Source organism: Aulonocara stuartgranti (genome assembly GCF_965226115.1).
Source record: "Aulonocara stuartgranti genome assembly, chromosome: 17".
NCBI lineage: Eukaryota > Metazoa > Chordata > Actinopteri > Cichliformes > Cichlidae > Aulonocara > Aulonocara stuartgranti.
In genome coordinates, this window is record NC_138953.1 from 15,463,188 (window position 1) to 15,479,321 (window position 16,134).

Below are 16,134 nucleotides of genomic sequence, written 5' to 3' on the forward strand. Positions count from 1 at the left end.
GATTAGAAGAACTCTGGGTTGAGTTTGTCTTTGGAGTAAAGTTTAGTCCCCTTCTCATTAGAGGAGAAAGGGACAGGAAAAGCAGATTACTCAAAGCTGGAAATGCCTGTAAGGTTTGAAGGGAGCTAAGCTAGGATTATACTACAGGCTAAAACTATTTTTGCTTGTATGATGTATTTTTGAAAAGTTAAAGTGCTCTAAATGGAAATTGGCGCAAGGACATTCTAGCATTATCTCTAGCTGGAACAATTTGTGGTAGTCTGTCCTTGCAGGAATTCCTGGTGTTTCTACACAGAAAAACAGAGTGGAAAGACTGAAGAATGAAGTGCTTGGCATAGCTGTAAATCTGTGTGTCATCAAATTATAATGTATGTAGCTTTGCAATTCCACTACTGGAAAGGTTTTCCAAACAACTTTAAGCTGAACTTCAGTGAATGTGAGTTTCTAAAGCTGACAAGTGAAAAGTCCCTGGTTTGATTTCAGTAGGAGGCACGAATCCTTTTGGGGTTGTGACAGAAAGGGCATACAGCATAAAAAAAACCCCACCAGTTAGGGTGAAATTCACACAACAAAGGTCTTATTTGTCCGAATAAGATAAAAGAGAAGGGGGGCTCGGTTCTCTCTTACTACAATGATTGTGTTAGTCTGGATGCTCAAGTTCACGGCTTCTCAGACAACTTAGCCAGGCTGCTGCCTTTGATGCACAGCAAGTCTCATTTTAAAGGCAGGAGCCACAGAGGAAGTGTGCAATTTTAAAAAAGGGAGATGAAAGAACAGCAGAAGGTAAAGGACAAGGAGGAGAATAAGACCAAGTGGGACATTTGACATGTCCCTAAGAGTGAGGGAAAGAAAAAGAGTAGGACGCAGAAGTACACAGTAAGGTATCAGAATGAAGGAATCAGCAGTGGAGGCTACGGCAGTTTTGCAGCTTTGTAGTAAGTGAAATAAAGTATGTGTTTCTAGTTTTCATGGATGAGTCTATAGATCACTACAGCAGACATACAAATACATGCATAGACAGAGTATAGTGAATTTATTTACCGAGACAGTGGAACTGGGAGTGTTAGTGCCATATCCAGAGGAAGGCAATGAAGCGAGAGACCAGCGTCTGCCATCCGTCCTTAAAAACAAAGAGCGAACATTAAAGAAAATGAATGAAGACATCAGCACTCAATGATCATTTTCAGTGAAATACCACATATTCTCCACAGCCAGAATAACAAGATGAAGTAGTGTCACATACAGTGGAAAAGTATTACAGTGGGTGGAAGAAAAGGTGAAGCGGAAAGATAGCATGGAACCTAATGTGTGCAAAAAGCATCCACTGAGACTTTGCACACGTAAAGAGAAGCACCACAGAGTTCACAGACTCGACAGCTCATCCTGTGTCAGAAAAGCCGGATTCTTTACTTCACAAATACCTTCTGGTTATCAAACATTAGCCAGCTTTTTGTCACTTTCAGTAAATATTCATCCTAACAAACCTGAAGTGCCTCCTTACCCCTTCTGTGTCTCAGCTCCAAATCCAATTAAACATGTCCGACTTTAAAAACATCTCGCAAGTATTTCATTTCTTTTTGTTTTACACTTTTGGCTAAAACGAGTGAAACTTCTTCTGGAGATTTTTGAAGAAATTTATAAAAAGATCATAAAAGCACTTATTTAAATGTCTAAAAAATGATTTGTTTTTCCTCTAAAAAAACAAAACAAAACCCTGTGGTGTTCATTATGATATTTGTTTATGGATGCAATTCTCTCTTTTGTTTTTTTGTCTCTCTATTGCCTACGTGTTCTGGGGGGTCTTCATTTTTCTCGTGTTACCTTGTCTGTCTACATATTCCTGTTGTCTCGGGACTGTCCCTCATTCAATTTAGTTCCACTTTTATTTTGAAGGTTAGTTCCTCTTGTGCTTTTCTTTGTTATTCCTTCCTTCCTTCTTCTGCCCCCCCCCCCCCCACTGGTGTCTGATTGACTTCACTCCTTATTACCCTTCTTCAAAAGGAACACTCCTGGTCTTGCTATTTAGGATGTTTGAATTCCTAAAACAGGTGGTGAACAGAGGAGAGAGTACAGGAGAGGCTAGCCTGAAGAGCCATAACTGAAAATGGATTTCCCCTGTGGAAGTGTTTTGTGAGAACAAATGAGAATGTTTGAGTATTCACCAATAGAAAAAAACAAGAGGATGCTTTTTCATGTCATTCTTATCTCTACTTATTAAAAAAAGCAGAGATAAGTGTGTGTGTGTGTGTGTGTGTGTGTGTGTGTGTGTGTGTGTGTGTGCTGAGTCATGCAGGACAGAGGGCAGGAAGAGGCAGGCGGAAAAGTCAGAGGTCAGAATGGAGACATTACCTGTCAGACCTGTGTCCATGGCTGTGAAGAAGACAAGACAATGGTTTTCTTTTTATTTATTTATTTATTTTTATTGCTGTCACACAGACTGAAAAATAGATGCAAATTGCCTCAGTTGGTTTTCCAAACAAAACATATCTGATAAAGAAAAACGTTTAACTGCTGATACTTTGTTGGCAGTGCAGAGTGGCACACTTTTTGTTGCAAGCCATATGTATTTTTTATTTTATGACAACAAGCACAATTATTTTCATGCAAAGCCAAATGAAAAATACATTTAAATGAAAGTGTTTCTGGTAAAATAAGGCTTTTATGCGAGTAGGAACAGTAGGCCCGTCATATCAGACTCCACCACACGGTGTCCCTCTCACCCCACAGTGTGCTGAGCAGCGGCAGCTCTGAGGTCAGTGGCTGGACAGAGAGGGATTTCCAATTCAAATCAGCACTAATGCTCCTTTTCGCTGCTGCACCTCACACACACAGTGTCTCGGTGTTTGATGACGTCGTCGTGCAAACAGCCTGCCTGTTCGGCTCAGTCCTCGAATGGAGAGTCTCAGTTCAATCAAATAGATTCCAACCCCCCCACCACAGCTAGGGATCACAGTGTCTCACAATAGTTCCCGGAAGTTAGCAACATACGCTAGCCACGGCACAGATATGAGAGTACAGATCTTTTAAAGATAAGATATGTAAAATAGTATTTACAAATTTGCCTCCTCATCAGCTCACACACTCATTTACATCAGCAGCTGCTCAGCTCTCATAGGTCACTGAGTTGTTTAACACTGTTTCAAAGATACGGACATTAAAAGATGAAGTACACCTTATCTATTTGGGCTCAACATCTGCAATCTATTACTTTATTTCTATTTTTTTTCCTGATGTACTGTATAACTTAAAACTGAAAAGAACTGGTAAGAGCTAATGATCACTAATACAATCAGTTTGTTTATTGAGGACAACAGCGCTTCTGTGTTTTTTACATGTGTGACTGCAAACACAAACATCCTTAGCACATAAATGGAAGTCTTACCTGCGAGCAGGAACAAAGGAGAAGTGTGCAGCTGTGTTGGGAGAGAAGTTGCGAGGACTGTCCAGTGGGCTGGTCCCTGAAAAACAGAAGTAAAGGAATAAGCAGGAATGACAGTAAGACAGACAGAAAACCTACATCTGTGTTCACGTGATGAGTTCTTTCTTTAACACAGTGAACACTTTTGTGGCAGCTAATTCAGGGAGAATCACAGGGAATGAAAATCATATCCGATTACCTTAATTAACTTCTCATCAGCCATGAAGTAACTGATCGGGATGTGTTTTGTTAACGTGTGCCATTTTACTAATAAAAGACAATGTGTGAAGTCTTAATCCAGTGAATTTGCTCAGTGAAAAGAGATTTAAGAAAATTACACCACAGACTATGCAAATAGGTAAGAAAAATGTTTTTTGGGGTTTTTTTGTCATCTCTGGACTTGTCATCTCATGTCATTGTTGCTCAGCAACTTGGTGCTACTATTGTTTGTATCAGGGATCAGCGCATCATGCTGATGCCAGTGAGCATGCCAACCAACCATGATCACGGAAAAGAAGATGCAAAGATGCAGAAGAGGAAAAGGGGATGTCTGCAAACGCACAACTGGCAACTGAGACTGATGATAAAGATGTGAGATGTCTTTTTTAAGTGGAGTTCAAGGAAATAAAAATCCAAGACAAAATAATAAAGAAAGAGGCAGAGGGACTTTGTATTACTACTCTGATCAAAGCCCAAGTAACGGCTCCCAGTAATGATATCATTATATCAATAATAAAACATAGCAAAGATATGTGCTTACTCAAGACAGTAATCTCAAATACAAAATAATATCTGTGGATCAGAAAAAAGAAAACTTTGTCTTTACCAAAAGCTGGTTAACTTCCTTTTACTTTACCCTCTTAGCTCATTACCTACTGACTAGTAAGATGCATTAGAGGTAAATTCAGTAACTGTGTCGGAGATTTGTTCCATGCCAGGACTAATATTTTTCACCTTATAGATACTTTGCTTGAGCAGTATTACTACAAAACACTGCAAATATTTCCATCCCAACCCAAACCAAATACTTGGACTATAATATACTATTATATTTTTATAAATGTCTTCTTCTGTACAGGGTCTAACCAGAAACCTACTCTCGATGACATCACCAAGTTATTTTTGACCAGAAGATTTCCTTTGACGCAAACATTAAATAAATATGCCTTCTTTCATCTGTGCAGTATTGTTCATACTGGGGTTCTTAAAACTTTACAGAATGAATTATTTGTGCTGCAAGACATCTTCCTGCTGCATTTACCAACCTGAAAATATGAATGGGAAGATAAAAAGGCCCTCACTGTGAAAACAGAGCATGCGTTAAGTGTTCTGCTCATTCATTTGTTTTCCTTTATTCTCCATCACTTTAAATTTCTGACCTTGAACAAGACAAGAGCAAAATGAGAATCCGAATGTAAGATGTATGAAGAGAAGAAGCGTGGGCGATATGCAGAAAATAAATAGGAAAAATAAATAAATAAATAAACAGGGGAAGTGGCTGTAATAGAAGACAGAGAGGAAAGAAGATGGGCTCTCTCACAACCTGATTGAGTGTCTCATTAAGTGAACGAGCACACAGGGGAAAGTAAAAGGTAAAGATCTTAAAGGAATGACTCGTCTGTCTTCTTGAATCACACAGAAAGGTGGAGTTAAAAATTTAGATTAAGATAAAGTAGGTGAACCACCTGCTTTTTACATTTACTATTACACTGCTGAAAATATACAAAGATAAATGAATGCAGTTCAGTTAACTCCTTTTACATCACTTAGACTGATAACACATCATATAATGATTGTGGCAATCAGTGAGTTAATTACTTTTAACTGGATAAAGGGGAAGAAAAAACAGCTTCCCCAAACAAAATCACGTGTAAGTAGCTAAACAATAACTTAGTTTGAGAAACTGGGGACACAAACACTCAATTTCTGCTTCAACTTCAACACAGAAGGGAAACATTTCTCTTCACTGAACACCAAATATCTCCAGAACAGCTTGAATTGACTGTGAAGCTCATAATGCAGCCATTGCCACAGAAGCCACAGATGATCCTCTGTTTAATAAAGCTGACATTTTTTAATTAAATATGCTGACATATCCGAGCAAAAGCAGTGGAATGGATATTCACGGTCAGTATCTGCAGGGAGAAACAGCACTCTGATAATAATTCAGCAGAATGAGGCTGAAGGAAGAAAGGGTGAACACAGATGAATAGCAGAGGAACGGCTGGCTGCCTCAAAAACAGGAGGAGAGATTAAGTAGTCGGACATTTCCACATCAATTATGCAGTTTTCTCCGCAGCATGTCTGGACAGAGCAGAAACTCAAATATTAATGCGAGCATTTGATTGTTGTCAGATGGGAACCTCTGTCTGTCTAGTTGGCTGTGCAGAACATGTATGCACATATTGGAGTGAACAGGTAGGTTATTAGTCAGACAGATTGCTTGTTAGTGTACATCTTACTTGTGTCAAATGTCTTATACATGATGTAGTATGGCTGCAAGGATGCTGCTGAAGTTGCATTTAAAAGGACATGGAGTTGTCCCTGGAGCTGTTAGCAGGCTCACCCACTGCACCGATCCTCCCTGTTCATATTTTATACTATACTTAGAACTGTGTGTGCATATGTGCGTGGACATTATTTAAGATCCATCTCTCTCAGCAAAGAGAAATCAGACACATCAGCGATGGGTCAACTGGTGTGTTTGTGTTTAGAAAGGATGTTTAGGTCTCCTCAGACGTTTTTGCACGAGAATGTGTTTGTGCTCATAGGTTGATGACAAGAGTACCAGATGCATGCACAGGACACGCAGTCACGCAGTGTTTCACCACAAAAGAAAGTCACTTTAATCCTTTTTTTAATCACCAAAGACCGAACAGATTGTCATGAAACATAAAAACTAGACATTCCTTCGCTATTTGCTCCCCCAGCCTGTGGTATCCTCTTTTATGGGGAAGACACTCACAGCACCTGCAGGTTTTTGCCAAATAATATATTGATATGTATTTAATACTTGTGTGTATTAACACCTTCACAATTATAAGTCCATGAGCTAATGGACTTACTGACATATAGGGCTGCCACGATTAGTCGACTAGTCACGATTACGTCGACTATCAAAATCGTCGACGACTGATTTAATAGTCGACGCATCGTTTGAAGCTTTGTAAGATCACAAAAGACGCAGGAATAAGTAGCAGGATTTAAGAGTGTAATAACGGACTGAGACAGAAGATGGCAGCACTGCATGTACAAGGATGCCAGCTGCCGTTAAACCCCGAAGAAGAAGAAGTAGCTCTGTCCCAGAATTCATAGCGCAGCCCAGCTCAGTTTCCAACAATGGCGGCAGCTAGTTAGTTTTAATATTACTCTTATTATTCTTTCTGGGTCACAAAATAAACGTTTAACATATTTTCAGGCGAGAACGTAGCTGTGTAAACCTCAAATATCTGCTCAGTTTATCAAGACACCACATATTTTCAAAAGCGCTCCGACGTTTTCGGAGACGTCTGTTACCCATTAGCTCGATAGCTAGCCGGGGGCAAGGTCACTAGAGCCGTGAGAGCACCGGACTCCCTGCAAATTGTTTTCAAACCCACCACCGTCTTTCGCTACTCAGGTTAAACATACATAAGTCACTTAGATAACTTACAAATGTTATTGTTTGGCTTTTTTAGTATTTTATTTGTTCCTGAGTAAATCGGTTTGGCTGAGATTAAAGTTATAGTTTTTACACAGCTGAATAAACGTCAAGCAGACAGCTGATTATCAGAAGTGTAAGATGCTCGAGAATATACTCCAGTGTCCCGTTAGATTTTAGATAGTAAGGAGTTTATTAAACTTCACCGAAACAATCTGCAAATTTCATTAAAATTTAATAAACTATCATCTTGTCTTTATTTTTAGTTAGCACATACCTTAAACACTTAAAGCTGTAAGCTAATGATCGTTATATAAGAGCAGATGCTGCTGGTGCAATAAGCTGTACGTTTTACTCCAATGGATGATGATCTGATTAGTTGACTAATTGCAAAAAATAATCGGTGACTAGTCGACTATCAAAATAATCGTTTGTGGCAGCCCTACTGACATATAATGTATGTTCAACACAACATGCAAATCATGAGTGCTGAGTCGATTGCTCGCAAGTATTTTGGACTGAACTCTCCACGTTTTTTGACAGAGATTAGAGCCGACTTGAAAACTCAAACAGACCTGATCTAAGATCACGTCTATGCTTTGTGGATCTCCCATGTGTGTCTTTATATGTACTGCAGTAAAGTGAAATAGCAGCAATGTGTCCATCTATTGATCGTGCAGTCTCAACTGACACCACAGTCAGTTATAATTATGCCACAATCAAATAGTTTCCAAAGAAAAATCACTATGGAATCTATGAAAAAACACTGTGGCATGAATTTTGCACCTGAATAAGAAAAAGTGAAGTGAAATGTAAATTATAACTGAGTGCATGTAGTAAGAAGTCTCATCACACCATATATAGAAGCTACTTTGCTGTCACATTTTTAGGTTTCCTGCAGTAAACTGCAGTGACAGTGACCTACTTTAACAAAAACCAAGACATATGCTTTCATATCAGATACATGCAAATGTGATATCTACTCTGTGGCTCTTCATTTTCACTTGCCTGCTCCCTCTCCGGTGAAGACGAGGTGGGGAAATCAAAATAATTGGGGAAGGGGTAAAAAGAAATGTGCAATACATGCATATGTATGTATAAATATATTTAGCCTTGAGTCTGTGACATGAAACTGAACAAAAGAAAAGCCATCTTTCTTGCAGTCCTTCATTACAATTGCAAAAATGAGCAGTGGTTTGACAGTATTCATCTCGACTCAGAGCGTATAGCTGCCAATCACAAGCTGACCTTTACCAAATAACAGCTTTCTGTCAGCCAGGAGAGCGGAAACTACGGGCTGGTGAAGTGAAACAAATAGAAAAGATGGAGATATTCTGTGTGAGTAAATGGGGGAGAAGAGAAGAGAAAATGAAGCTTGATGTTAAAACATTACAAAAATATCAAGAGAGGAGAAAAAGAGATCATGAGAGAGGCAACAAGGGATTCATGCAGACCTCCAACATTTAATAAGTCTTTTTTTTTTGGAGAGGATTGGTGCTCATCAGACCCTCAGGATATTAGACTGAAGAATTTCCATCTGATTAGCAGCAAATGGCTTGGTGATTGAAACTATGATGAAATTCAGGATTATGGCAAGAGCGAGAAACTGAGAAGGAGGAAAAGGGAATGAAAGGACAAGGCTTAACCTCCAGTGGTTCATATTAATCAGTTTGTGTCTACAATGAGATATCACAGCCTGGATTAGACAGTTACAGTGGAAGTGTGGAGCTGTGTTCACACGTGATATGAAACCAAAATTTACATTATTCAAGTAAACAGATTCAAACTAAACAAAGTGTAACAGGACAGAAAATGAAAAACAGCATCTTTAATTAGTGCTGTTTAATTAGAGGTATTTAATTCCTGCGCAGGGTCTAGGACACATAGACAGCACTGCAGGACTAGTGGCACAGTTACCATGGCAATGTAGCAGCTGGAAGATGTAAATGGAGAGGAGGAAGGGAAGATAGAAGAATGGAGCAAAAGAAGTGTACAGTATTAGTAACAGCAAACCACACTGTGAATACAAACAGGCAACCACAGATCACTTCTACGCACTGCAGATGCCCCGTAGGACATCTATCCAGTCAGATATGAAACTATGAAAAGAAAATCATCATGTCAAATAAGTAATGTATGATGGTGAATTACTCCACATCGAAAGGAGCCAGCTGAGGTGGTTCAGGCATCTGACAAGGATGCCCCCTGGGCGCCTCCTGGGTGAGGTGTTCCAGGCATGTCCCACCGGGAGGAGGCCCCGGGGCAGACCTAGGACACGCTGGAGAGATTATATCTCTCGGCTGGCCTGGGAACGGCTTGGTGTTCCCCCGGATAAGCTGGAGGAGGTGGCTGGGGAGAGGGAGGTCTGGGCCTCTTTGCTTAGGCTGCTGCCCCCGCGACCCGGCCTCGGATAAAGCGGATGAAGATGGATGGATGGATGATGGTGAATTTTTTTATCCTCTCAGTGAGCTGCCAAAAACAGTTTAAAACCCCCTCTCAAAAACAAAAACAACATGTCTTTTATTTCCAACCCTTTCCATTGTCTTTTGCTAACTTCAGCCATCACAGTATTGTTCCTGTGTCATTTCACAGCATAATGAAATACAGGAAAATCTGATTAACAGATCAGTGCTTCAGCATACAAGTAGAATCTGTGCACCTTTTAGTCAGAACAGAAACCATACACTAACCACAGGACTACAATCTATAGATATTCAGCTGATATTCAGGGAAGACAGCAATTTACTTTATGGTGAACAGCAGCTCTTGTATAAATGATCATTCACTGACACCAAGGTCGCCAGTCACACAATAGACTGGTGCCAAAATAAAACAGTGCTTGTGCTATGCTGTGGGGAGTGGAGGATGACAAAGCTCCCATCAGTAGCAAAGGCTCGCTGATTGCTTGGCTCTAAGCCTGTGTTTCATAGTTCATGAGTAGTTTATGAAATCAGTATCAGGATATCAATATTTAAATATATATTTTGGTGGCTTCAGAAAATGGTTTGAGATCAGTGTCTGAGAAAGAATGTTACAAGAGTAAAAATAAACTTTACATTTACAAAGTGGCTTTTAAACTTCATTTGACTGACTGACCAAACAATACTTGTTTAAACAGTATAAACCAGCACTGTGCAGTAAAAAGTCTTTAACTGAGCTGGATTTAGCATGTTTGCAAAATTTATTTGCACTAAATTTTAAAACGCTATTAAAATTTAAATTGTTGCTGGTTTTGTTGCTGTTTGTTATTTAACTCTTTTGGAATTTAAGTTTATTTTACCATGTTAAGAAAACTTTTTCTCATATTGTCCGAAATATTGTTATTGCCAATATAATTTTGAGGCGATGTCACCCACCCAAAGAAACACTACTACCACTATTGGGTGAAGGTAAACACAACATGGTAATGAGTGTTTCTCTGTGTCACGCAGCCTCTCCTTAATATTCTCTCCTCAATATTTTACCATCTTTCCATCTTTCATATTCATTGAGCTCTCGCTCTCTCTCCTCCCATTCAGTTACTGCCACCAATAATCCTTTTCCATTCTGCTGTTTCAGTCTATATTTTGATTCCTTCGCTCAGTCCCCTTCAGGCACCATCAATCATAGTTTTTCTTTTTTCCATCTCTTTTCCATCTATACATTCGAAGGGTGGAGGAGAGGATGGGTGGGTGTGTGGGTTGGTGGGTTTGTGCGCTTGTCTTCCTGTCAGATGTGTTCAGAAGACATTTTGTTAGCACACATTTCATCGAATCATTTGGTGTGTGTGCATACAGCTTCTAATATCAGCACACACACTTTTTCATAGCGAACGTACGTATGATGGCATGGTGGGTGGAATCCTTTTGAAGTGACTCTTGCCTGCTTCTTCTCAGGAGTATTTCAAGAGTATTTGATAAGGGTGAAATATTTTTCTTTCTATAAATGTGTCAGTTTGTCAAAGATCAAGGCAAAATCTCATCTTGATGTATTTCCTGCTGCAAGATCAGCTTAAAGTTATAGACACTGACCTTACACAGGGAGACAAGAAAATGCAATACCAATTTGCCAAATTTGACGAAGTGGAAGCAGCTTCCCAATGATTTTATGTGCTCTAGCACATTACAAAAGGCTAAAGCACATAAAATCATTGGGAAGCTGCTTCCACTTCATCAAATTTGGCAAATCTAAGTCACCCAGCAAATCAGTGGTTATGCAAAATTATTGTCAAGGTGCTTGACTTCTTTTTATCTGATGAGATTAAGCAATCAAAATTCTGTCAAGAAACTACTGCTAATTGTGCCAGAGTGCCCTCAGATTATACAGTCCAGAAAATTTATACACTATCCAAAAAAACAAAACAAAATTCACCCATATTGGGGACTCCCCTGTTGTCCAAAAACAGTTGGGACATGGATTCAAGATCTTTAGGGAGTTGTTGGATGGGTTTGGGGAACTGGATGCTGACACGTTATTCTCTGTGTTATGTGGATTTCAGAGCGAGTGGATCTCACAGAGGCTCAGTCAGATTATGAAGTAAGGTGTCTGGAGACTGAGCCACTTCAGACTCTTTTCTTTGTAACTTGAAAATAGTAAAGAACAGCAAAGGTGTGGTGCGACGTACTATCCTTCTGTTATCAGCAACTGCTCTTCCTATGAGAGTTGTGCCTCGTCTTCAGCAATGTGTTCGTGGGAGTAACGGTAAGTGACATTCGCATGAATGCCTTCGACCCGAGGTTTCCCAGAAGAACATTGCATTGTAACAAAATAATCACCTGCATGCTCAGCATATATGCATATGTTTCAGTGATTTTAAAAGCTATACAAATATTGCAGGAATGCATACGAATTCAAGCCAATCAGCAAAGACAACCATCAGTCTGTCTTCTGTCTTGCATTACTGTAACGATATCTTGATGATGTCAGTTTTAAAAGTGTGAAAATCTAAGTAATGCATTGGTAACAATCTATACAATAATTAAGATGAAGTAAATATTTCATCTTAATTATAGTAACATGGTGTTAAATTACAAATAATAATATTTACTAATCAATAATAATGGCAACATTTATTTAAGGAGTAGGTTTGTTTAACAAAAAATACTTATTTTCTAAATATGTTTCATATTATACAGATAAGAGAAAATTACTTTAAAATCGGAGAACATTTTGCTAATATTATTTGCTTATTATTTACAAAGATTACATTTTAAAATAAAACTTTCTTTACTTACCCAGGCATTTAAATGCTTTTGTTAAAACCCTGAAGCAATTTTACAATAAAGAAAATAAACAATGAAGTATTTTTTTTTATTTCAGATTTCAAACTAATTAGTAACCAATGGATGAACATTAAAAGTACTAAATATTCAACAGCAACAAACTATTAGCTAAAGCATCATTATAAAAAACAATGGTTATTAATAAGTGTTAAAAATAAAAGTCTGTCTGCGGCAGCTGACCGTATGTCAGCCTGTGCATTCATTCACACAAAAAACATCTCACTGTGCGATCTCAGTGTGCTACCGGAGCTGTTAATTGAGCTTTGTTGGTGTGTGATTGTAAACAACACGACTCCATGTAATGCAACTTGTCTGCTGTTACTACACACTTTTAGCAGAACAACAACATTTGAGCAGAGTCAAAGTTTCCAATAAAACAACACCTAAATTATCACCTTTTCATCATAATTTATTCAGCAACTTTTGCTATGCTACCAGTGAGAGTGGATTTGGACTACTGAAACTGGTACTATGGATACTGATGATATTACAGTATTGAGTATATCAGGTCTATAGTTTGAAACATCAAAGGCAGTTTATATAAAGGAGTGTGTGTTACCTGTGTGTCCATGCAGAGGTGAGTGTGGTCGTGGCAAAGTGGGCGAAGTGCTGGACGTGACAATCAGGCTCTTCCTGTTGCTTGCCCGACAACTGAGAACAAAAACAAAGGCAATTTAGTGACTTCAGCTTAATCTAAGTTCAAATTTGAAACAAATAAAGTCAGGGTAATTAACTCTTTACATAAGTACAAGGATTTCATAGAACCTTCAATGAAGGACACATTCCTGGCATGGAATTTGCTTCTATAAATGTTCCTTGGGATTTCATAGCCACAATCACCAGTCACAGACATTATGAAAGCACATCATAACCTCACACACTCTTATGAATGCTAAGTTAGTCATTTGTTCTTGTTTACTCTTATCGACTCTTATAGAGTGAGGTGCGCTCAGCTGAATTACATCTTATGCAGAAGATGTAGTTTTAACAAAATAAGAGACTGAAAGGTTTGGGCTGGGAAAAACAGATAGGCATCATTAGATGGTACTCTGTAGGAGACCTCAGCTCCCCTTTGGGCTAAGATGCTCATACGGATGTGTACATACTGCTGTACCAAAGACACTCGTCGAGGAAAGAGCAATCTGCTTTAAAGCTGTGACATCTGTCCCTAGACAGAAGGAGAAGAGGAGGAAATGAGGGGGCAGTCTTCACAGCTAACACCTCCAACATAAGCTCACAAGATTATTCGACTTTGTTGTTTACTCTGAAGCTCCGAGCCAAGTGTGCCTGTAATGACTTAGGAAGGGCTAGCTTCACTCAGGGGAAATTACAGATGGAAGAGGATGCTGTGATGTGGCATCCAGGTACGCTGATATGATATCTTTCTAAAGTGACACATTTGCTCAGCAGCCACCTCTCACATTCAGACAGCACTGGCTGAGAACAATGCACGTGAAGGCAGATGCCCATGTTGTTTTTAATGAAAACGCAAACATAGTGACTATATTTTAAAAATGAGCATTACACCTATTCTGTCATGCTTTAAGAGTGACAGAGAACCAAAAGCTGTATGTTCACAAAAGATGCTGCACAACGATTGCTAAACAGTATAAAAGCTAGCAAAGCACAGGAAGCTAAACTCAGGCTATAGTGATAGGCGCCCAATGTTATGAAAACAGGTGAGTGAACAAGGCGGAGGACAAGACCGACTGAGGGAATTAACTGGGAAGAGGGAAGAAAATGGGAAACACGTGAAAACCGCCACATGTGAGAACAACTAGACAAACATTAAGTAAAAACCAGAAGAAAAAAACCCCGAGAGAATTCACAGCCAAACCAAAATGGAGACGAGAGACCTGGACTACAAAGCAGGATGTTTTTTATCCAGGTAACGTCATGTTCAATCCCATTTTATCTACAATGAAGGTGGCTCACTTCGTGCTGGAGTATATTGTTTTGGTAGTTTTTGCTGCAAACCTAACCTGCTCAGGTTATTTTTCAGGTTAGGGAGCAATTGGTGCAAAATCAACACCTACTGACCAATTAACTTTATGGAAAACAGCAGTCACTATTACTGGAAGACCTCGTGCGTGGATGGTAGGAGTGTAATTCAGAGTGTAATTCAACACTGTAATGTCTTTGCATTTCCCTGATGAACATCAGTAAAAAGTAGAGATTCTATGACTCAGTTCTATTCCTTGATTTTTATTTGTGCTGCCTGAAAATCTACAAAATGTTTATTTTTTTGAGCCTTGATATACCCTTCTGAGAACCAGCCTATTCATTTCTGTCCTGTGTAATGGACATTTGTTTTTCGTCAATATCTTTTGACTTATTTGAGCTACCCTACTAAGTCCTGATGTGCTTAATAGAGGACATCCTGGGCTTTCCATTGATATCTCCTGAGTCTGGGTATTCTGTTTTAGTGCCAAAGAGGACGGAAATTGAAGAAATGTTCAATGGGAAGACTTTTTTTCCCTCGGTTCTCAGAAAATCTGGTCCTCAAACAGTACACCTATACTGCGCTTAGAGATCTTCATTTTAAATTTGCATGTAGACTAAGTATAACTTTGAATTCTGATGATCTACTCTGACCACTAAGTACTACCAGGGCTGCAGCTGAAAGAGCAAAAAACAAAATGATTTTCTATTTTAAATATAAACTTAATGAAATGCTTGATTTTAAGCCATCAGATTCTCTCGTGTCTCAATTTGGTGACGTAGTTGTAGTCAGATGTCCCACACCTTCCATGTGAACGTGCAGAGAAACCCAGAGTTAACTTAGCGAGTTGATAAGCAGCTTTGTATGACTGCTTATCTTGATTTCCAATGTTCAGTGAATCCAGATAACAGAAAGATAGCTGGGGTATGTTGAACTCTGCTCACACTAAACCTGATAACAGACGCAGAAGGACAGGCACCAACAGAAAGAGGAACAGACGAGGCAACACTGAGGAAACTAAAACAACTAAACATGAAGACATGAACCAAAACTAAAATGAAAAATGAAAATTAAAAAATGATAAAACGCTGTAATATCGCAAATACTTAAAGACACATAATGAAATCTAAAGCAAAACTCAACAAGAATCAGTTGCAGACACTGACAGTGTAGTTATACTTGTTCTACTTCTTCTACAAGGACTGGGATGCATGTGCAGTTGGCCCGTCGTAATGTAGTTTCTCAATGGCCAAGTCCAAAAAGCAGACTAGCAACAAAAACAAAAAGGTATCCTTGAGCTCGCTTTCTGATGATTGGGACCCGAGTGGAGCCTAGCAGAGTTGTGAACATGGAAAGCATCACAAAGGCTGTAAAGGATCTCCATACTCCAGGATAACTAATTACCTGGAGCTATTTTAATCCCACACACAAGACCAACAAAATTATGATTTATGTCATTTACTACTATTCTCTCCCTATGCAGCTGACGCAGGTTTATATCAATCTACACAGCAGCCTGTTGAACTGCATCTCTCTGAATGGAACCTATTTCAAAACTATGCGTGTGTCAGATTATGACGACACTGTCTTTTACTTTTCTTTTTTGTTTTGTAACTTTAGCAGTGGATAAAAACAGTGGTTAGTTTTTAACATTTTACTTTCGTAAACTTTAAGGTTCTTGATCATGACAGAGCTCGTATATTGAAACATTATTATTGATTATTGACTCATTGACAGCATCAAAGCTAAAAGCAGATTTTTTTAAAAAAAGTTTTAACTATAAATTTACCCTTTATAGTTAAAACAGAATGGTTGGCATTTGTTCATCTTTGATTGAGTACAAATCAAGCAGTCCTGTATTATGTCTGTACAG

General features: G+C 38.9%; 1 protein-coding gene across 8 annotated transcripts in view; it reads right to left on the bottom strand.

The window, feature by feature from the left end:
* mast2 (microtubule associated serine/threonine kinase 2) overlaps positions 1 to 16,134 on the bottom strand; it is a gene marked incomplete at its 5' end in the record, with an annotated part of 143,244 nt that overhangs the window by 37,141 nt on the left and 89,969 nt on the right. For 6 of the 8 annotated variants that reach the window (XM_082509672.1, XM_082509670.1, XM_082509669.1 and 3 more), the window contains 4 exons: positions 1,042 to 1,120; positions 2,350 to 2,370; positions 3,383 to 3,458; positions 12,879 to 12,970. In XM_082509672.1, coding sequence (XP_082365798.1) covers positions 1,042 to 1,120; positions 2,350 to 2,370; positions 3,383 to 3,458; positions 12,879 to 12,970 — 268 coding nt within the window. The remainder of the gene's footprint in view (positions 1 to 1,041; positions 1,121 to 2,349; positions 2,371 to 3,382; positions 3,459 to 12,878; positions 12,971 to 16,134) is intronic. The other 2 variants (XM_082509675.1, XM_082509671.1) reach the window with 1 other exon arrangement.